The 24,043-nt window shown below is 44.6% G+C and overlaps 2 protein-coding genes across 2 annotated transcripts in view; one reads left to right on the forward strand and one right to left on the reverse strand.

Moving 5' to 3' along the window:
* LOC308376825 (helicase ARIP4-like) overlaps nt 1-6,768 on the reverse strand; it is a 28,447-nt gene extending 21,679 nt beyond the window's left edge. Inside the window, exon 1 of the mRNA XM_080853300.1 lies at nt 6,402-6,768. Within this exon, the coding sequence (XP_080709426.1) occupies nt 6,402-6,435 (34 nt within the window). The 5' untranslated portion in view covers nt 6,436-6,768. The remainder of the gene's footprint in view (nt 1-6,401) is intronic.
* Nucleotides 6,769-22,031: 15,263 nt separating this feature from the next.
* bsna (bassoon presynaptic cytomatrix protein a) overlaps nt 22,032-24,043 on the forward strand; it is a gene marked incomplete at both ends in the record, with an annotated part of 87,846 nt that continues 85,834 nt past the window's right edge. The window contains one exon of the mRNA XM_080853813.1: nt 22,032-22,213. Within this exon, the coding sequence (XP_080709939.1) occupies nt 22,032-22,213 (182 nt within the window). The remainder of the gene's footprint in view (nt 22,214-24,043) is intronic.

Here is a 24,043-nt window from a genome sequence, read left to right on the forward strand (position 1 = left end):
TGGCTCCTGGGTACGGGGCGTATTTATATGGAGAGACGGGGTTATTATGTCACCACCTAGACCTGTTTTTGGTGGCGTGTGGATGAAGTGAGTTCCGATGTGCATGCACATGTTTTATATTCCATTGTTAAACTTCTTTTTCAGATGTACAGGTATACAATTGCATAGTCCTGCTGAAAACTGATTAAAATCTGTTTTCCACTACCCCTAACCAAGACCTGTGATTTATTTTTCTTAAAAACACTTTTTGATGCACAGTGTGCTGTGAAATGTTTTGGCATCTTCTTAATTCAAATGAATGAACAGTTTGATAACAAGTTATATTGAAATTGAAATTGAATTGAAAGGGACTGTTTGAAAGAATGTGTTGCATTAAACAAGCAGCTCCAACCTTGTAAAGTTTAACATCACACACTCGACTGGTATGTGTTTAGAGGTTTCCCTTGAGAATGTCAGTAACTGGGTGGCATGAAGTATCCAATATCACACAAACCCACGCAGAAGCAGAGAGAAATAGCAATCGGAAGAAAACTGGGGCTGAGCAGAGGGTTCAGACGCATGGTAATTGGCGAGAAGGCAGACATGGCAGCCTGGCTCTATTAAGAGGACCGCCAGAAAGGCAGGGCAAGAGGATCAATCCACTCCCTCACCCATTTGACCCACTATTTGCCTTTGCCTTTTCCCTATCCCTATCCCTCTCTCCCTCCCTCTCTCTCTCTCGCTCTCTTGCTCTAAAGCTCCTGGTCCATCTCTCTCCCATTCTAACACTGGGTTAGAAACTCTGCGTGAGCTACTGACCCACAGATGGGAGAAACAGTGATGTGTAAAAAAAACTGGCACCAGTGGCATAGCTCTCTCGCTGCCCTCTCCCTCAGACCGACACACACACACACAAACACTCTAAGTAGATTACAGATTACACTCAATCCAGCTGGTGTATGTGTGTAACCACAGTAAGCGGAGCTCAGTCACTGGCAGGAGGCAGGACAGGGAGCAGTGGCAGCATAGCTCACAGCCAGCTGTATTTGCACAAATTCATGTTTGCAGGCATGCACCCATACCTTTTTTTTCCCCAATTCCATAACTCCTTGCAATATTTCAGGAAATGGTCCCCTGGCTTAGCTACACAACAACCCGATAAGCCTGGTCATTAGTCTATAAACATTGTCTGATACTTAACACACACACACTTGATAGCACTGTGCCCTGTGCAAAAACACATACGCTAACACCAGCTGCTTACATCAACCATTTGGCTCTGGGTGACTCGGTGGTGACGACAACTGATGACGTCATCCACTGCAGCACGCTTTTCCTGCCACCAGCTGTTTCTCCAGCGTAATTTTCCCGCTCTGAGATGTCATGGCTGCATGAACAGGTCCGAATCCGGCTGGCTGCGGAGCTGATTCGGCACAACTGGCTGGCGAAGCCAGCTGCCGTCAGCACACACAGCTCAGCAGGATGGTGAAAAGAGCCTGAGTGGACAGCCTCCACATGTGCTGCGTTAGAGAGCAGAAGGTGGTCTGTGCTTTTTTCCCCCAATGAGAGCAGGGCTGAATGGAGATAAAATGTAGACATTCAGAGACACAATTCTGCTTTGCACACTGGACCCAATAGGCTACAATAATGTTCTCGCTCTCTCTCTGACACACACTAAAATCCTCTTTTCTTCTTTAAATACCATGGTTTTTCACTGCCCATTCAGGTATGCCTCTTCAAATCCTTTTCCCAGAAGCAGTGTCTGGAGCTTGGGCTAAATCATCCTCTCCCTGGCTCCTGACCCTCTGTCTGTAGAGCCTATCTTTGGCCACCCAGCTGCAGCACCAGCCTTCAACCCTAACGGCCTCTCTTGCTTTTATAACCAGCTTAATTTATGCTGGCTCAACATCATCGACTCACAAAGCACCTATGCATCAAACATCCCTCTGGGGATGTATGGGTGTGTGTGTGTGTGTGTGTGTGTGTGTGTGTGTGTGAGAGTGAGTGTGAAGGAGGCTTAGTTAAAGGAGGGGATCGGGGTCACAGGAATACTTGTATGCCTGAGGAGATCGTGTTGTGCTGTACATGTGAAAGTTAAATGTGTAGATGTCTGAACGCTGAGCTGGCAGTTTCTGCTTTAAAATCGGCTTTCGCCCAAGTCCCACATCACTTGTGGAGTAAAAAGGCTCCTGATTACAATGGTTAACTGCCTGAATTCTTTTTAAGCTTTTTAATTGTTTAGGAGTGGCCTGTATCTGGTGGAGAGGGTGAACTTAGCCTGACTTCCTTTTATATCTAAAGACATCTGTCTTATCATCTGGAGTCAAATAAAACTACAAGAAAACATATTGAGAGAAATGAAAAATAAAGATGTTAGGTGTTAGAATGATGACTTGTGTCCTCTACCCACCTTTCTGTTACAAAATATCAAGAGACACTCATGCATTGACGAATTAGCTTCGCACAGCAGAGGTAATTCTGCATCATTACATAAACATGGTGGTCTACGTCTTGGTCAAGTGGTGCAACGGAGCAGAGAGACTACTTCACAAGGTCAAGCCAACCTTCGTTCTCTGACACATGTTGGCTAATTCAATACATGCTCCTCACAGAAAGTTTGGACGTGCAATTCCCTGCCCATTGATCACCTCTACAGTAGCAAAAGAAAAGCGCCATTGTGTTACATAAGGTGCATTCACGAGTTATAAAACATGGCATAAAAGCACCTCGGTTCATGTGGAACCAGACATCCAGTTGACAAGAACCCCATTCCCGTATCTGTTTCATGTACCAGAACCGCAATAAATATTAGACACTAAGGCCTATTGTAAAAGCGTGACCACATTACACGATAGTTTTGACCGGCAACGTATCTGTAAGACTACCAACACAAATACAATTGCAATGGATTTGATGAAATTTGAGCAAACTGAAGGTTGTTTTTTAGTTTTGATCATTTATCATTCATGGAGTAATCAGCCTACAAGCCTCAACGACAAACTATTTAGTAAGTTAGTTATGTGTGTAAATAGAGCACAGTGCCTAGAATGACACACAGTACAATACCCCATAATGTCTGAGGAAGAGAGGCTCAGAGAGCTCATCTCACAATTGGGTTACTTTATTACCACATTAGCACCCTTTGCACAAGTTACTTTTCAAAGTGGACTCGGTTAGAAATATGCTCGCACCCTCAAGATAAGGACAGGGGAACAGTTCAAATCAGAAAAGAAAAGGGAGTGTACGAGGGGGTATGCCAACGGGAGAGGGCCACCTCTTAACCCAACCCTCTCTCGCTCAATGACATCTCAACGGGATGACCTACTTTATGCCATTACCAATTTTGTTCCCCCATCCGACACATGCACACACACACACACACACACACACACACACACACACACACACACACTCTGCCACCAGCACACTGAGGCTGGGTCGGAGACGGAGGGACGCTTACGTAACTGAGCCTCTGGCTGTTACACAACCCACATGTTCAGAGGTACGGCACGTCCAGTCGGTGTGTGCTCTCGCACAAACACACATTCCCCCCCCCCCCCCCCCCCTTCTCTCTCTCTCTCTCTCTCTCACATACACACACACACACACACTAATATGAACATGTGCTGAGATACACAACCCAACATCACATCTCTGACTCACTTAGTATCGTATGCCACCCTCACTGAACAGGGAACACTCAGTTTCTCTGTGATAGAGCGAAAGGAGGAGGGATGGAGAGAGGGACAGAGAGCTAGAGAGAGAGAAAGAGAGTGACAGTGTGACTGCTCGTTCAACATGTTCTGTCAGGATGTGTGGAAACAATGCGATCTACTATTGAAAAGAGAAACACATGGGAGAGCGAGAGTGAGCGTATGTGTTTATGTGCCTTTAGGAATTTAAACTGGCAATTTGCACCTTAATCCTGTTGCATTCCTCTACTCAGCAAAGCATTCTGCACAGAAAGGGACACACACACACACACACACACACACACACACACACACACACACACACACACACATAAAAACACACAAACACATACAAAAAAACACACACGCACTTAAACAGCAAATTAACAGACCCTAAAAACAGACAAAAGCCTTGAACACCAAATAAACACCCAGAGATCTAGTAAGCCTGAAACACGGCATTTGGGGCGCCCGGCACATCCACTGACATCAGGTTAAAAGCCACAAACACGAGCTCCAGGGGTTTGTTTTCTAGCTGCTCCATGCAGCGCCCCTGTTATTGTATCGCAGCACTGAGCCGGAGTGCTGCGGCGTTACGAAACGCTGCTGCTCCACTGCTGTGCCGCTGCTCCACTGCTGTGCCGCTGCACTCTGGGAGCGATTACTAGGCCAGTGTGTCACAGACTGCAGAGGGAGCCAGCCAGAGCGAGAAAGAGCGAGAGAGAGGGGGGGGGGAGGGAAAGAGAGGGAGAGAGAGAGAGGGAGAGAGAGAAGAAAGAAAGAGAGAGAGAGAGAGAGGGAGAGAGGGATAGAGATAGATTAGAGAGAGTGGCTGGACGGCTGCGTTCTGTAACACCTTCAGAGCGTGGAAAGCGGGAGAACGCGTTGTCCGCTTGTGTAACCTGCATCTGCCACTGTTGCTGTCGCCACCGCTCGCCTGGCAGCCAGAACACTCTTCAACCAGAAAAGTGTCACACGCCTCCACATGCATACACAGACACACACACACACACAGAGACACACACACACACACAGAGACACACACACACACACACACACACACACACACATAAACTGTGCAAATGTCACCCTTTACCTTACACTTTTAGCTAACATCTAGGACAGCCCGAGGTGTCATCGTCTCAACACAAGATCAAGCAGAGACCATTAAGCCTCCACATCCACCTCGGGATGAACTTGGTCTGGCATCAAGAAAAAGTGAAGTACCATTATCTAACCGAGGATGAACCTGATGCAAGAGTACATGTAGCGATTAGAAGAACTGTGTGTGTGTGTGTGTGTGTGTGTGTGTGTGTGTTTGGGGGAAGGGGGGGGGATTCCCTTGGGGATGTGAATTGCTAATCAAACTCAAACCTTTAAACACTCCAAACACTTAATCTAGAACATTCTGCAGGACAGGATACTTAAATCAGACCATTCCTACTTTATGTAAAGACTTCAATTATCTTAAAAACATTTCATATCTTTACAGCTGAATGCCATTTGTTCATGTTTTCTTCATTTTTTTTTTTTTTTTTAAAAGATACAGGTGTGTGGCAACAAATCCCCTTTTTTATAAAGATATCGTTAGTTAAAATCATGTACGAATTAACCAATACAATCCTTGAGACCCTGAAGAGCGCCGATTCACAGCTATCAGTGTGAAGCAGACCAGGTAATATTTTCACAAATGGGTGGAAGTGAACAGACGACCTTTCACAAGCGCCATATAGCTGCTCATCCCTACCAAAGGAGCAGAAATGACCCCAATAAACCACGGCAGACCGTTACAAACACTGACTCATGATCACATCAGCATGTGCACTAGCTCAGGCTCATCTGACCACTTTCACACCTTTCCAACAGCTGGTAAGACCCAGCAGTGCATGGCAGAGTGGAGGTCCCATCAAACAGGCGACGGGCATGCTGGCGCTTGGCACCATTCTGGGTCTGACCCTCCGTCACCTGAGTTGGATGGGCATAATTGGCCGGGCAAGGCAGCGATGTCTACAACAGCAGCCTAACGTCCCCAGACAGAGTGGACACAGGAATGAGACGAGTGTTTGTTTAATCAGGGTGGATAAGCTGGTTTTAGGGAAGCACATGGTCTTAATATCTGTTTTTGCAGATGCCCAGTGCCCCACAGAGGAGAGACATATGTAATCCACTTAAATCTAGTCAGATACTGCTGCAAGGACGTGGCTCATCAATGAAGACAAGGCATGAATGAAAAAAAAATATGACAGGACAAAAGGAAAGAGTAAGAACTGACAAAAAGAAATTGATCGAGACAGCAGACAGATAAAAGTACAAACACACAGAGAGACAGGATGCAATGCAAGTAGAGATGAAGATGCCGGTAAACCCGAGATAACTCACTGTATGTCTCAAGTGACACAGAAAAGGAGCATACCTCGCAGAACAATGTTCTGTAACAGTTCCTAATATCTTCACGCTTAAATGCCATTCAGAAATTAAGAAAAAGCTTTAGGCAGGTACACCTTAATAGGCTGTCAGTCAACTCCCTCAAACGGTCAGTGATCGTCTTACATAAGAAAGGGATCAAACAAGACAAACTTCTCTGTATATTTTTCCCTGTTCTTTCTTCATTCTCCTCTCTGGTCAGCCTGATGCTATGACTACAGCACACTGGCAGAGGTGCAAATTAACTCAGGAAAAGGGGTTGCCATGGCAATTTGGTGGTGGTAGCGGTAAGGAGAGGTCACGTACCTGTAAGCGCGTCCGGCTCGTCCAGCAGCAGCATGTCTGACTCGAGTTTGGCGGTCGGAGCACTGGGAGAAGTCGTAATGTGGCGCGTCACTACGATAGCCCTGCTGCTCAACTAGATGACTTTTTCTCCTTTCTACCCTCCTCTCTCTCAGTCCTTTTTTTTGTCTGAGATGTTTTGTCTCCGGAGGAGGCTCTCTTTTCTTTACGCTGTTCCTTTTGTTGCTGTTACAGTTACACAACTAGTCTCAGCCACGCTCACTCACTCTCTATCTGCTGTGTTTGTGCGGCTGTCTGAGCTCGTGGTGTGCTGTGGCGCGGGGTGTGTGGCTGTGCGCGCGTGTAAGAAGAAGGTCGGTTGTTGTGTGCTCATTGGCTAGCTCATCTGTTCTGCGATAATTCAGGCTGGAGTCGTGGAAACCAGGAAACTGGACTAAAGCTCCTTACGTAACCTCACACGCTGGGGCCGGGGCCCTGTGAGGGGGGCCAACGAGGGCCAACGCAGGCCTAGGCACTCCACTCCACGGCCCTTTCGTAACAAAGAGGGGGGGGGGGGGGGGGGGGTGTAAGGGCGGCTGGGAAAAGTATGTCAGTGACACAAACAGGCCGGCTGCAGAGGTGTGTCGACCACCTGATTTTTGAGGCATCTCAGGCAAGGCCACACATGATCTCTTAATAGCTTCTGACTGACCCAGCATCGTTTAGATTTTTGTACACTGTTGCTTCAGCTTCTTAGCTTCACTATGAAGAAATCATCTTTTGTACTATACATTGATGTGGTGTTGTCTTATGAAGACTTTTTATATATAAAGAATGTTTTTATATGGTCACTTCTTGTTGTTTATTGATGAGAATAATTTCCTTTGGTTTTTAAAAATTGCTCAGTAGGATTACTGCTGTCACTCTCTGAAGGCGCATGGCTTTTAGCCGCTGTATCAAGGTATGACTATCTAAATGCGTTGGAAAAAATCTATTTCTGCATGGCAAACAATAAACACTAAATCTATTCATGGGACACTGAACCTCTTTGACAATATATTAGCTACTTTTTGCAGAATGGCTAAATGTATCAAGTCAGGAATTCCTCTCTCTGTCTTCCTTCAAGTCTCTGTCTCGTACCCACAGACACATCCCCACATACTACACCTACAGGAAAGACCCCACCTTCCCCATTTACCCCCTCAACTCTCATTGTGTACCCCAAGAGGACTTTTCTCTGTCCCATAGCCCCCCCCCCCCCCCCCCTTCACATAATAGAATAATCCTCCCTCTTCGCCATTTCCCCTCTTACCACAAGGAGAGCCCTTAACCCCCTCCCCAAACAAGCAAAGGCATTTTCCTCCTCAGCACCCCCCTCAACACACGCCACCCTTCCATCCCACAACCTAAGCATCTGACCCAGATCTCAGGCCATCTCAAATACCTCTCCTTGCACAGAGAGAGAGAGAGAGAAGAGAGAGAGAGGGTAAAGAGTGCATAGCTGCACACACACACTTCAGTCACTCAGATGTATCCTTCCCTGAACAACAGGCTGCCTAATCCAACTTCAGCAAAAACAACAATTACAACAAAAAAATGTGAAGACACACTTGTGCAAAGATGAGTAGAGACGATCACATTAAAACACACAGCACATACTCACCCATAGTCCTGGGACAGGGCAGGACACACGCCTACATAGAGAACAGAGTTTGTCTGCCACACAGACAGGAAACAGGAGAGCACCTACACATTTCCCCAGACAGACAGGCACAGGCACAGGCACAGGCACACACACACACACACTTCCGGTAACTTGCTCTAGCAGAGGAGTGTGTGAGTATGTAAGAGGTAGAGAGAGCCCAAGGCCAGTCGGACACTTACAAAACAATGTGTCACTGGAAAAGCGACAACCTTGTCTGCCCGTCGCAAGCCCCCTTGCTCTCCTTGCGCACACCCCACCAGCACGACAAGCATGACACACAGACACACACTCGCAAACTCCACCCTGGCCCCGGCTACCTCACCAAGCCCCTCCCCCTGCAACAAGGCTGCCTTAGGTAACCGGGGTAAGAGAGTTCATGGGGGTAAAGAGAAGAGACATGGAGGGAGAGGGGGGGGGGGGGGGCTATAGGGTAACAAAACATCCGGTTCAAACAGCCATGTGATATCAGTTACACAGAGAGGGAAAGAGAGATGAGATAGAGACCTCTAATGGCATAAAGAGGGGGAAGTGAGTGAGAGAGAGAGATAGATCGATAGAGAGAGAGAGAGAGAGACTGTGTCAAACCAGCATTTTAAAGTATGTGGGGGAGGGGAGGAAGGATAGAAAAAAAATGAATAGAAATGCTGTGAGGGGACATAAATCACACCAACTTTACAGGCAGCTCCCAAAGGTAGGAGAAGAAAATCAAACAAAGCCTCTCCAAAGAAAACACACACACACAGAGGTTCCATCAAAAAACAAAAACCTTCATACATTTATACATGCAGTCTCCTCCCCATCTTTCTTCCCCTCTCTTGCACTGTCCCGGCTATGTTCTCCTTTACATAATTGTCTTTGCGTCTGTGAACAGAGGGGGCGATGGTAGGCCACCAAACGAAATTAGAGGCCGATTACGTCAACAAAGACACATGGAACCTATGGGTGGGCAAAAAACAATGGCAAGGGAGGGACGACAGCGGGCTGCACTGGCACTTTGCTCTGTCCTACTCTGAATGCCCACGTATGGGTATGAAAACACACACACCATATAGATTCAGATATACATTTGCTATACCTTGCTATAACTTGCATTGATAGTGTGGGTTTTCAGTTTGGCGTGGTGTAAAGATGTGTGTGTGTGTGTGTGTGTGTGTGTGTGTGTGTGTGTGTGTGCGTGCAAGGAGGATATTCTTATATGCTCCATCTCCCTTAAGTATTAGTAACTGTCAGTGGATGACAAATGGATGCTCTTGTACCTTGGGACTCTGACGCACTTTCCCCCTTCCCTCTCGCTCTCTCCCACTACTTTCTCTCTCCGGTGTCTCTCTGACGATCAGGAAATTAGTAGAAGAGGCTCCTCCTCCTTGCCTCCAATCAAAGCGAAGGTCTGATCACACACATTCACCATGTGCATATATATGTAGCCTATGTTCCCTCATGAACAAGACAATTTCTGTGTCTTTGTAAGTGTGTGAATACGAGTATGTGTTGTCGTATATTATGCGTCTGTTACCAACTCAAGATGCAATCTGACTGCCACTTGTCCTAATGTTAGCCGAAGAGAAAAAGAGCCTGCATTTTTACATTGAGCTAAATATCAATTTCTATTGCACGTATTGAAAAAACAAAAATGGCACGTAGTTTGTTCCCTTCACGGTGTGCCAACAGAATCTTTCATTTGATATAGATCTACATCAGCCAAATCGTGATGCAGAAACTGAAGTGAGACTGAGTCAGAGCACCTGCAGAGAGGGAAGACCTTCAGTCAGTGGGCATCAAGGAAAATAATTATGCTCACTGACGACTGGCGGATAACTGGCAAACCACATGTTGCCAGAGATAAAAAAACAGAAACGTTCTGAAAACTGCTCCAGGTAGCATCACACACACACACACAAACACACACACACACACACACACACACACACACACACCCACCCACCCACCCCTTCAAGGGATCCCTCATAGCTCTGTCTAATGGATCTATCTGCGCACACAACACATTGTAGCCATTATTGATCCTCATATTTTCTCAGAAAACTACAATACCGCATAAACTGAAAAGCATGACTCAAAATCTATGTGGGGCAGGGCGAGAGGTAGAGGGTCATAGCTAAGAGGGGCAGTGGAAAGGGAGACGGAGGGTGAATAACTATCTAGGTTATCAACTGAGGAGATGACACGTGCTGTCAGGACTGTGAAGATCACACAAGCATCCGAAAAAAGGGTACATGTTACAAAGTGGAACATTTTATATTAACACAGGGTGACTGAAAAATGAAAGCAGAACAGCAGGAATGATAAAGAGACAGAGGGAGAAAGGGACAGAAACACAGGCAGAGAGAGAGAGAGAGGTAAGTGTCCAGGGGCTCTCTCTGGCTCTCTCTGGCTCTGTGTGTGTGTCTCTGTGTGTGTGTGTGTGTGTGTGTGTGTGTGTGTGTCTGTCTGTGTGTGTGTGTCTGTCTGTGTGTGTGTGTATGGGCAGCTGTTGTTATGGTGACAGTGTGACAAAAAAAGTGGGTGGCACAGTGACGCTGCTCTGAGAGCCACATTACACAAGAGAGAGGGGTGAGGAGGATGGGCTGAGAGAGGCACGAGAACAACAAGGAAATGTGTGCAGAAGAGTGGAAGAAAAGAGATAAGGAAGGAGATAAGAAGAGAAGAGAGAAAGAAGAAACAGAGGAAGAGAGACACTCCGAGAGGTGGGGGTGGTGGCTGGGTCATTGGGATTGCCCTGATATTTGTTGACCTTAATCCCCACAGGGTGTTTCAGTTACTGTCAGACAAACTAGAGGCACTGGGGTGTGTGTGTGTTGTTAAACTGTAAGTGGAATCTCTCTCTCTCTCTCTCTCTCTCTCTCTCTCTCTCACAGAAACACGTAGGCCTTGTCTTTACTTCTGCCACACTCTCTCACAGGCATTTGCGCACGCACGCGCACACGCACACGCACGCGCACACGCACGCACGCACACACACACACACACACACACACACCACACACACCACACACACACACACACACACACACACACACACACACACACGCTGCTAAGAGCTCTTGTAAAAGCCTGTGGAGTTATGGGAAATGCACAGCAGGGGGTTGGGGAGGATCTTTCATAACATGCTTGTGTAACGCATGTCACAGTGACAGAAGCCCAAAAACAACTCCACCAATGTCACCAAGCCCCCAGCTCAGTGCACAACACAAGGAACACTTCTCCTCTGGCTTCATCTTTTTCTCCCCCGATAATATAAATCATTAATACAGTTAATCATTAATACAGTTTTGTCCTCTTTTTCTCTGTCCTTCAAAACTCTAACTAAGAACTCTTGCCCCTCTGCCAACATATTGTGTTTCAAAAACAATATACTGAATATACTAAACAACTCACAGTGTCTTTATACAGATCTGGCCATAATGAAGTTTTGCTTACCAAACCTTGGACCTCTGTAAACCTCTCGACCTCTACAAACCAACATGGAAATTCAAAGGAGAAACAGAATATTGGCCTTGTGGGTTAAATCCAACATTCAAGAGTATTTTTCCACCACGTACACATGCGCACAATAACGACTACAGAGAGACTGGTTAATCCTTCTCCCCTTCACAAATCAACATTTTCTTTTTTGGGAGAGTGGGATTTTACTTAGAAAACCTGAAGGCACTTCATTGTGTTTGCACACACAAACACACGTGGACATACACGCATTCACACACACACACACACACACACACACACACACACACACACACACACACACACACACACACACACACACACACACACACACACACACACACTGGTGCAGAAAGCAGCCTACAACCAAACACATATCATCCCCTGAGGAGGGACTGGCTAAAGGCACTGAGTAACAAAGAAACAAATGTGTGGTGACTAACAATCTGCAATACGCAGAGTATTACATGCCAAGATATTGTGTTGTGCATTGTGTTTTTCAGGTTTCATAAGCCCCCACTGTTTATCCGACTTCAAAAACACCTCAGTAACCGACTTGTATTACCTCAAAACCCCTCTGAAAACACATCCTCTAGAACATGTATAGTTAAGTGATAAAAGATAGACCCAAACACATCCAATTATAGAAGTGCAAAGTTTGTGCACAACTGACACTTGTTACCCACTTCCTTCCACATGTTTCTGGGTAGGTCTGGGTGTTTGAACCTATCCAAACAAGTTTCTGCATTATTATGGAACTGGAATAATTGGCAGGCTATGCTGTGAGACTCTTTCTAAACAGCCAACACCATAATTCTTACATTATCATGTGAGTTGGTGTGGTTGGTCACACCTATTTGATTCAGTACCATATTTATTGTTTGTCTGTTTTGTGTCTACAGACTTTTTGTGCAAACACACCATGTATGTTGTCCAACATAAATGTTATATAAATATGCTATTAACAGTTTTCATTTAGCCACATTTTCAACATACGTAGGATATAGTCCACAGCCTTACACAAATTGTAGGCCATGATCTTTGCGACATTGGTTAGTATCATGCTTTCATAAAGATGAAACTTTCTTTACCAGTGGTTTCATCTTTGTCATCGCTGTCATTCTCTTCGTTCTCAGACATCAGATCTGCATCTTCTAGTTCTTCTCCACTGCTCTCCCACGCCTCCAGATCTCGGTTTGAGACCCACTGTGCTGCCATACTGTTACCTACACATCTTCTTCACCTAAATCAAAAAACATAAACGAGAACATGTATGCGGATTCATCTAAAAGGTAAACAGGCTCATACACGAAACAAAACTATTGTGTGTAACGCAATTTACCGCCTCCAGTCATTACAACGTCACACAAACTCAAACACGCCATCCAATAATATACAGTGAGTGATATGGAGCATAGGTTTTGAACAAGCGCTGATGAAAAGAATTTAAAGAAAATGCCCCTACAATTCCATCTGTAATCTCCTTCCTCATTAAGAAGAGAGGTAAGTGTGTTTTTCACACATCAATGCACTATATTTCACTGCTAATACTGTGCGAAGTCATTAAATGTCACATGTGTCATCATTACCTATGAAATTCATAGAAGCACAAAAATACAACAATATAAACACTTTGAAAAAATAAAAGGTAATTAAGTAATTACTTTTCACATAGTCAAGCCTAAGAGGGGTACAAAACCTGAGAAGATAAAAATATACCCGAACGAGGACAAAAGAGGGTGGGAAGGGAGAGGGTCTTCAGGAGCAGGAAGAATAGGCTGGTCTATTAAGGGCACTTTTTTGCCAGCACAGACAGTCATAAGGACCTTAGACTGCAACCTAGACATGTTAGACATGTTCATACACTTAAAAAAAAGCAGATTGTATGTAAGCTTGAAGCCTGTGTCCAATCAGGGCATCGCCAGGTTGGTGTGTCCGTGAGAGCAAGTGTGCCTGTGCATGGGTAGTGGTAGTGTGTGTGTTTGTAGTGGTGTGCGTATGGATGTACTTGGATGCCGATGGAAAGGGCAAAGGTAAAATCCTTGATTCAGAGGCACCTGCCCAAAATTCCACTTAGCCCATAAAGAATGGTTCACCAGTGGGAGGGGGGAAGAAGGGGAGGGGAGGGGAGGGTGACTTAAAGACGCCTTTCATCCTCCAAAAGACACCTAAAAATAATAAGGAGAGCGGTGAAAAGAAAGACAGCAGCTTGCATAAGACCTGCTTACATAAGACCTGGCTAATGCTTCTATTACTTACCAGTAAAGTTATACAAGATATGCACTGCTTCTTTCAACATGCCAAACACACACACACACACACACACACACACACACACACACACACACACACACACACACACACACACACACAATATAGAGGTCCTTGCAAAGATGCACATACATCATCCCCTGTACGTCATCGTGACAGTTATGGGCTGCAATTTATCCTCTGCCGCTGCAAACTGGGCTTTTTTCGCACAGCTTCACAAAACATGCATAATGTTGAACAAAAACAAAGAAGAGAACATCCTGTCACTTGGTTCTGACCAAGCGGGTTCTTCCTGAGACCAAGTTGGATGAAATCAAACAGTTAATAATGGACTACAATCTGCACCTGAATAACGATAAATGCTCACTTTAAATGAGGGGCTGGTTTGAAGGCCACATTTGATGCCCCGGCCATTACCTGCCAAGGCTTTTAGGCAGGTGGGAGGCCACCTGTCCTAGAGCACGTGACACGGCAGGCGTCCTTTATTGTGGGATGCTTCTGATCTCCCACGCAGACAGACATCTATATATTCTGGCCTCTTTCATTTATGAGTGCAGTCATCCCAGTACATTTGACAGCAGTCTCATTGACAATGAATTAAGAACACCTTAACCATCAATGGCTGGTGTATTTTCAGACATAGAGTGCTGGCTCTTTATCTACACTGGAGCTGACAGCCTTACATTTTGTTAAGAAATAGTCTACTTCCCAGCAGAACAGGAATAATCTCTTCAGAAAGAGTTCCAACAGAGGTTCCAGTTCCGTTGTCCCTGGTGTCCTCCTTTGCTAAGCTTTTTACGGGCCTCTCTGACTGAACTGCATGAATTATTCAACACTCCTGACAAGTTTCATGACGTGTCCCACTACACGGTGCTTTATAAAACACAGCGTATTAAAATAGCTTTTCTAATGAGGCTATTTAAGGCTCAAGGCTCTATTCTCAACCTTAACCGGCTTCTGAAAACAGCGCTAACCTCAAGGCGAGGCTATTTGTGTAGCTTATCCCCACCCACTTCACGGTCACGCTGGCCAAATTCCTTGCCAGTTGTGTGCTGAACCCTGACCGTGAGACCTTCATACTCCACAATTGCTGGACAAACCCAATCACACCATCCTCACCCCCTCACTAATTTTTTCCCCCACCTCACTACTTCTAAAATTCAGTAACTCAACACTCACATTAGGGGGAGGGCTTTAGAGTGCTATGTCTATGAGGCACGGGGTCGCTAGGGAGAGGGGGGTCACGGAGTGCACACAGTCACTGAGGGCATGTTGGACTCCGGGAGGAGGTGTAGAGTTACTAGGTGCATCTTTAAGTGGAGGTAGATTGCCAGGTAAAAAGGTAGGAGAAAATAGGTACAGGCCTTGGGGCTTGGAAAAACAATGCCCACCCTGTGCAGACAGAAGTTACTGTTACATCATGCCCAAACACACACTCACTTTTCCACACACACACACACGCACGCATGCAAACACACATACGCGCACACACATACACACACGAGCACACACACACACACAGACAGACAAAGGACATCCAAATAAACGTAGTCCTGTTATATAAATGTACAGACAGTCTACTCTACATTCAATATTCAATGCAATCTAAAATACAGACACCCTTTTGTTAACCTCCAATTCAGCTCACTTTGAAAAAATGGCTTGTAGTGGGTTTGTCTCTTAAAGCAAGGGTATGTAAGTTTGTCCTTTCTTCTTGAAATCAGTTGGAAAGCATATGCTACAGACACAAATCCCCACTGGCTGCTGTAAGCCAAGCTCACTGAGCAGCCTGGGCAGCATTTCAGAGATATTCCCTTTAAAGTTTACTCGCCAGCCTTGGCCTTTCACCAGTCAGAAGCACAAAAAAAAGATCTGGGTCTCCACAATGTCAGGGAAAATGTGTGAATGTGGTTGACAGCCCACTCAGCGAAGGGAGGTGCAAAGAGGTTAGTTTTAAATCTCTAGTTAATGTTAGCTTGACTAAAAGGTCATGCATAACGTGTTTTTTTTATGCAAGGCAATACAAATTGCCATTTAGTTCAGTTACCATGAGTAGGAAAGAATGCACAAAAACACGAAAACAGATCCTAAAAGCTAGGCTACAGAAAGGGAAATATTCTTTGAAAAAGTAACAACAGGTTTATGGCCCAAGCACAGTCAATAAGGGGTCAGTTAATCTGCACATTGTGTTTTATAACACAAAACACTACTGAAAAAGATTCCTGAATCCAATATGCGGCCGAACACAAACCAAGCGATATGGATATCTTAAACTGAATATCAGTAATGTGTGGATAGAGGTTTGCCACTCATGATTGAAACGAGCAACAGTGCAACAGAAAGCAACACGGAGAGGTTGAGCATATACAGTAATTTGCAGGACTTTGTGTTTGTGGAAGTCCAGTGGCCTGTCAATCATCCATGGTACTTATCAGCACACATTCACACAGACACACACAACAACAACAAATACTCAACATTAACTCCAACACCTAATACAGAATATAGGATATATAACTACTGCCCAGCAGTAAACCCTAGTTAAACTTGTTGAACATTTTCTCCACCTGGTATGGCCAAAGACAGGTGGGTGACAAATGGTGGAAGACACCCATCTAAAGAAAAATATGCATTTACTACTAAGCCTAAATTGTCAAATATTTCCTTATATGTTCGGCAATAGTTTTATGAGAGGGGGCATAATCTGATACATTTATGTCTGAACTTAATAGTTTCTTGAAGAACTGACAATGCTAGAATAAATAAGAACGCTGCTATTCAACAAATTTACTCGGGGGAGATTTAGCGCCATCCATGCCAAGGAGGGGAGTTACAAATGTGATATCTTACCTCATGGAGCGCCCCTTCATCCCTTTAACTTAAGGTTAGTTATGTAAACTTTACTTTTATGCTATGTCAAGTGGATCAGGTGAGGTCAGTAAAGCGTTTAATGCAATAGGCTTGACCACCGGGACACTGTTCTTTGGAAATGCATTTCGATAACGTCAACAAAAACCACAACCCAATTAGCATGACGTTAGCCAAATCTACCCTTTAAGTTAAATAACATAACGAACTCATAGGAGAGGTATTTTCATTTACAGAATAAACCCTTCACAATTCAGAACTTTAATCTGCAAATGTGAAGAACGACACTGCATATTACATTTTCATTCTGCAAACCTCGCCTAAAGTAGGAAGGAATTATCTTATAGAACATGTTTCATAACATGATATCAGGCGCTGTAGTGGCAATGCAGCTCACGCCGGCTGTCTTATCGAAACACTGCTAACGTTAGCGTCTATTGTCTACAGTTGACACACTGACCAGTTGAAACATAAATGCATTCAGTATGGTGTACCGTACCAGAGTCAGACAGTGTATGAGTACTTCAAATGCGATAATGCACAATATAAAGTGGAGCGCATTTCTTACCCCGTACAAGCGCTGGCACAGATCTTCAATTGCACTGTTACAAAATCCAGTTTCGTAAACGATGTTCGGTTTCTTTCATCAGTTTCAGAGAGAGCAACGGCGATGGCGGTCCCCTCCAGGAATACAAAACCAATACGAGAGTTCCGGGCAACTCACTAACGGCCAAAAACACACAAGTGCTAAAGGTAACCAGGGCCAGTGAGACAAATAAAAAGATCTGGGTTTTTGGGTTGGAAATGTTTAAACTAAAGAAGGTAAGTGCATACACATTCTCGCCAATTTAAAGTAACGTTCGTTTTGTTATCGGACATTTATAGATGACAATTTCCTTCAATTAAGTTAGCCTGTTTATTATTCGTGTTCCCATGCTTCTGTTTACCCAACCCTCAACCGTGCTTAAATTGTTGGGTGATTGCCTGACTGGAACTTCGTCGGCCTGCAGGGATTTTAGACATATTTTGACTCCACAGGATGGTCAGCTTATTTATCAGCCAAGAAGAAGGCTTTAGCCTATTAGCGTTGGCTATCACCCTTGAGGTTCAATAAACAATACATTCATCCAAAATATACATAAGGCGTCTGATCTATTTAGGTCAACTTCAAGTAAATGTGCGGCATTCTAAGAGAGAGAACAAAGAAGACCGTTTGTAAGCTACAATCATGCCTGTATTATTCCCATTCATTCACAAAAAAAAATCACCGTCTCACTTATTCTATGGGTGTAGCGACCTCTGTTGGAAAATCATGTATGCTACATCTTTAAAAGTGATTGTCCCCGTTGCATTTTCCCCTTACAGTTGCAATGCAATACACACAAGATACGTTATCAGAAAACTGAAAAGCTGAATTAATCACTTGCACCATAGTTTACACCAATAGATGAGAGTACAGTTTTTGGGTGTGCCCCGTTACGAGATGATTCACGACAGGACCAAACTCACATGGTTTAATTTGTGCGAGTGAATGAAATGTTTCCTATCTGTGAACTACTCGGTGCTGTTTTCATCCATAGAGAAGAATAGTGTTGCTTTTTTAAAACGTATCTCTGTTTTATTATTATTATTATTATTATTATTATTATTAATAATAATAATAATCATACATATTTTGTAATTAAGTAGCTATGCATATCCAAATTAGCTACACCTGGCTTCTGATAGCACTCATTTATTTTGACGTAGCCTTATGCCAATGATATGTAGAGCCCATCTCGCAAGTGAACAGGATTGGTTCTTTTGGTATGTGAAACCCAGGCTGTCTGATTCAGTATCATAACACTGTCATTGGTACACTGCAGTTCCCAGGTGGAAATACTCAGCCATGGTGTTGGCTGCTTATTTCAGTCATGTCGTGTACCACATGGACACGTTAACGGTTAAAAACTTGCTTTTCATTGGAGGGGTCTTTAATAATGTTTTTTACTCATTAGGATGCACATACATTTGCCATTCAGAGGGCATTATGTTCTTTCATTCTTGTCACACTTGAAATACCAAAAGCTCAACACAGACCTATAGGATAATGGTCTTTCATTCTGCTGATCTGAAACTGATCAGAGGTCTCTGGGGAAGTGGGGGAACAAGCTCTCAGAGGCTGCTACTCCTTTGTGCAGAGTCATGGGCATCCACACTTCAGAACAGATTTAATGAACCAAAGGCATGTCTATTGCAGATGGATCTCTCTCTGTCTCACTTTCTCTCTCTCTTTCAGTTACTCTCTCTGTCAGGGGGTATTTCAAGTACAGGGTTTAGTGACAAATCTGAGTAAGTTAAACCTCCTCAAAGAAGGGCCCTATGGCTTCATTCTCTTAGCCAAAGAAAGCCATAGGGCTCTTCTATTAGGAGATTTACCACTAAACCACGTACTTGGAATAACCCCTACACATGCACGCACGCAAGCACACACACCCAAGCACACAAACAAAAGCATAAAGAAACGAACGCTCATATAAAGAGAGAGGAGAATCATTTGGGTATAGGTTGAATGCAATGATGTGTTTCAATCACTACTGCCCTCCACATTTCTATTCTTGCAGTAACTAAAAATGTCCACTAGGTGGTATAGCTGATACTGAGAATGTAAGTGTCATGGCCATCACTAGGTTGATGGATTCATCCAACTACATTGTAGTAACATATTAAAAATGATTTTCAGATGCAGACTAGGTTGTCATAAATTATTCATTATTAAAGTGAAGTTGGGGTTTATTTATCTTTAAAACACAGCATTACTTTCATAATTCACATGGTTTTATATTAAGATGTATTAGATTTACATGGTTATTGCCTTGTTTTTATACAGTATCTATGTGTGAGTGTGTGTGTGTTTGAGTGTGTGTGTGTGTGTGTTCGTGTAGCGGTAGGTACAGCAGAAGGTACAGCGCTCTGCAGTGAGTAAACCTCACTCCTTGAGATATAGATGTGCTAGAGACATATTGGGTTTTAGATTCCCTGCTAGCACGCCCACCTTCCATTCCTGAGGATGCGAGTTTGAAGCCGGTGCGGATTTTTTTTCTTCTACACAACGCGGGTAACATGTACGTATAAATGTATGTTTGTAAGGGTCTGACCTTAAATGTATGTGTGCACATGCCTGACAGCGTTTTACCTGGCAAGGGGTCTGTTGTGTGTCTGTGACCATGTGTATGCTCTCAAGCCAAAGCTCTTTGCAGCCATCTGTCTTCCCTCCCTCCAGGCTTTTACAGTTAGTCAGAGCGTTGCTTGGAGAGAGAGAGAGAGAGAGAGAGAGAGAGAGAGAGAGAGAGAGAGAGAGAGAGAGAGAGAGAGGAGCTCGACAGAACTGGCAGGGCTATTCTGCACCCAAATATGGGTGTCCTTCAACCTCTACTCTAGGTCTCCCACTGCCACAGCCACACTAGCATACAGTGGAGGATGCTGACTGAACGCTTTGATCGCACAGATATCAAACGCAAATGAAAGTTCAGGAGCAAACTGGCTTATTGCATTTTTTTGGTTGTACCTCCTGAAACCATTAAGTAAGAGTATTGTTTCAACAGAGAACTAGCCAGGACCACAGCCTCAGATATACTGCAGTTTTAAAGTATCTCATAGCAATGTTGTGAAGCTGCAGCTTGGCAAGCAGAGCATTGCCAATAACTGATAACTCAGCACTCAAAAGGGTTCAAATGTCCCATGATTTCCACAAGTGATGCTTTTTAAGTCATTACCATTGATGTAAGAAGCATACATTTTAATAGAAAAAGCTCTCTAATGTTCTACATTGATCATCTGTTGATTAGCCCCAAAGTGTTCATCTAGTCTAAATATACCACGATGATGTAGTGATGTGAGGGGTAACAACGCAGGACCTGTGTCCTCCTCCTCCTCCATAATGCTCTTTTCACTTCAACATTTCTGAGCAATACCAGCCTCCCATCAATCAGTCACCTCGACCTGGCCAATGGGCTGTCCCACGTGCTATCCCCGGGCCTGTGGTGGAGTGGTGTGTTGGCAGATGCCTAATTTTAATCTCCTTAAGTATGCGCATTGCTGCTGGCAATAAGCATCCCTGTCTGACTGAGTCATGGCACCTGAGTTAGTCCAGGCACAGACCTCTGCCAGGCCACTGGCATGGAGGGGCTAGCAGCATTCTGAGAGCATTGCATTTGTGATCGAGCTTAGCTGTTTGCCACTCCTCAAGTGGTGTTTCTTTGTGTATGTGTGTGTGCGTGTATGTGTGTTTGCGTATGTGTGTGTGTGTGTGTGTGTATATGTGTGTGTGTGTGTATATGTGTATGTGTGTGTGTGTGTGTGTGTGTGTGTATAGGTGTATTTGCGTTAACCTTGAAGTCAGGTCTGAAAGAGGGTGATGTTTTATTCATTCAGCCTCTTTCCAGTCCAGAGAAGTTGGCATCTCTACACAAAGTATTTCCTCAGCTCTCTCGCTTGGGGAGCTTGGTCTATTTCCCCATCAAAGAGAACACGGAGGAGGAGGAGGTGGAGGAGGGGGTGGGTAGGGAGAGGGCCACAACTTAACGATGGAGGATGGTCTTGCATAGATGCACTCCAATATGTGTGTATGTGTGTGTGTGCACTTCATGCCATAACTAGATACAGAGAATTCTCAGGGACTCTCCTCATTAGTGGAACACCCTGTTCAACTGACTTGGAGTCTCCCCCTCCAACCTCCAGCTGAGCGCTTCATGCTTGTCAAATCTGTCTTTTTCTTATCTTGTCCAAACAGTAACAGCTCCCCTTAATCTTAACATGTTATAAATAGTGTCAAACACAGAGAGGTTATGAATGAATCCTGAAAATTCCCTCAACCATTCAAAGGTTCAAAGGTGTCAATCAAATATGCCCTTGTAATGTTCCTTCATTTATTTGGTGAAAACGCTTGTTTTATTTGTTTAAAGAGCCTTGCGGTTAAGGGATGCTTCAGTACCAATCAATACATACCAGAGATTTCAGTCAAGAGATCTGTACGCGCGTCCTCTTCCTTTCGCTATCCTCTGCTCTTCCCACAGCGCGTTCGCGTAGAAAAGGAAAAGAGTGAATATATCACACGAGCTTGTCTCTCAGAAGCACGCGCCCGTGATGCACCTCCGCGTCAGCGCGTGCTCTCCTCAATAGAGCCCACCCCATCCAAACGGCATTGCCTTCCTCTCTTGCTCTCTATGCGCGTGCTTCGCGCAGGTCCCTAGAACGTAGAGAGGGATGATGGCGGAGGAAGAGCATCGTTGAGTCCGCGCACGGTTTTTAAATATAACGAACATACTGTAGGTCAATAACATTAACATCGGTGGTCTCCCTAAGAAGAGGCAATGGGGAACGAAGCCAGCCTCGAGGGAGGGGGACAACCCGGAGAGCCTGGCTCCATGGTTGGGATGGCGGGAGGTGCAGGTTCCGTTTCAGCACCACCGGGCGCTGGACAGCACATCAAGCCCGTGAACGGTACTGCAGCTGGGGGAGGAGCGGTCACGGGACCCGGAGCAGGGATAAACAGGTAGCTCATACAAAAACAACGTCTCTTGGTATTGATAGCATCCATTTTATGCAAAAAAATGCCATTTGTCGTCCACTGACACAAACTCTGTGATGCGCATAAATTATAGTACCTTGGTACGAACAACCGCGATAGCATAGGGATGTACCTCTGAGACGGACCAAGACAGCTGTCCCCTATTTTTGTATTTGTCGCACCCGAGGAAAAAGATAAGTTGCGTTGAAGATGCTGCAGCTATTAATGTATTCTACGATACTAGTACCTTCAACTGGACGTCGTAGTGGTATTCTGGAAGGACTACATTGCTTCTGCATCCCATATTAACAGTTTGGCCCGTTCGCTACTGGATCTGTCTTTCACGCCAGTCAAAACGGGCTTTAGAATTTTGCTCTGCGAGAGAGTAGCTATAGTGTAGGCTGTGTGTCATTGCTGTGGAGGAGTCCATGGAGGAGCTACACGTTACGCAGGGCGTTGAACAGGGGAGCAACGGTGACCGTTTGACACAAACATTGGAAAGGGGCTGAATCTTTCCGTGTGAGAACAGGGGAGGAGGATGCGAATGCCCTATGATCGTGCTCATGATGGTGGTGTGTCCCTGTGTGTGTGTGTGTGTGTGTGTGTGTGTGTGTGTGTGTGTGTGTGTGTGTGTGTGTGTGTGTGAGAGAGAGAGTGTGTATTTGTGTGTACGTGTGTGTGAGAGTAGAAAGGGGGGGACTTACGTTCAGTTCGATGTTTAATTCAGACAACATCCATTACATCGTGAGAGTATGCGGCCCCATATAGGCTGCATTTCTCTTGAAATAGGAAGTCAGTGAGGCTGTGATGCTGCCTAATCACAGATGCATGCACTATATGATGCATGTCGTTTGAACAAAGGTGTAAAAGCAAATTGACGAGATATTCGAACAATTATGAGTCAAAATACCCTACACTTCTCGACACAGTCTTCTTGACCACTGGCTTTTGCCTCCTTAAGAGATGCGCGTTTAATTTTCCCTCGCTTCCCTAATAACGTTACAGTATTCCACCGCATACACAGATTAGGATGGAAAAATAGGGAAAGCAACAGATTTACTTATTTTCAGGTAGCTACATTTGCACTGACACGCTAATTGCATGGTCAATCTCCGTGATTAGTCTTCACATACATTATATAATATGGCTTTGGTGGAACGCAGCTCGTGGCTCTATGGGCGAAAGGCATGGAGAATTCTCAGAATATCCACATTGCCTTTGTAAAAAAAAATATATATATATATATATATATATATATATATATATAATTTCAAGTAGGCCTATTTTACATGAACGAAAATCGGGGCCGGTTTAGGACTGTGTTTTATGACTTGAGCTTGCCGGTTAGTGCTCTTTAATGTCTATACTTACATTATAAAATGCTTTCATTACGAATTGATAGCAGCGCAATGAATGTACATGTGAACAGAGCACATCACGTGCAGCATGTTTGCTCACTCTCACTTGCTCTCCTGCGGGCGCTTACTCGTCACGTTTCACTCTCACACATTGTGTCTTTCTCTCGTAGCCATTAGTATATGGAATATCAAAAATGAAGCTAAACAAGTGTAGCTTTAATCATTCCGTTCACGCGCCAACATATACATATAGCCTACGTGTTCAACCCCCTTCCGCGTAGCGGTGGGTTCCGCTAGAGCAAATTGATTACCTTTCAGTGAGGCGTACTATGAGGTAGGACAGGCTACAGCATAAGAAGTAGGATGTGGCAGGTCGAGCACTGCTGGTTTGCTCTCTGATCATTTTAGTTGGGATAAGTTGGTATAGCATGAGTGAAGAGAAGCAAAACATGGAGAA

The sequence above is a fragment of the Sprattus sprattus genome (genome assembly GCF_963457725.1).
Source record: "Sprattus sprattus genome assembly, chromosome: 16".
Classification (NCBI taxonomy): domain Eukaryota; kingdom Metazoa; phylum Chordata; class Actinopteri; order Clupeiformes; family Clupeidae; genus Sprattus; species Sprattus sprattus.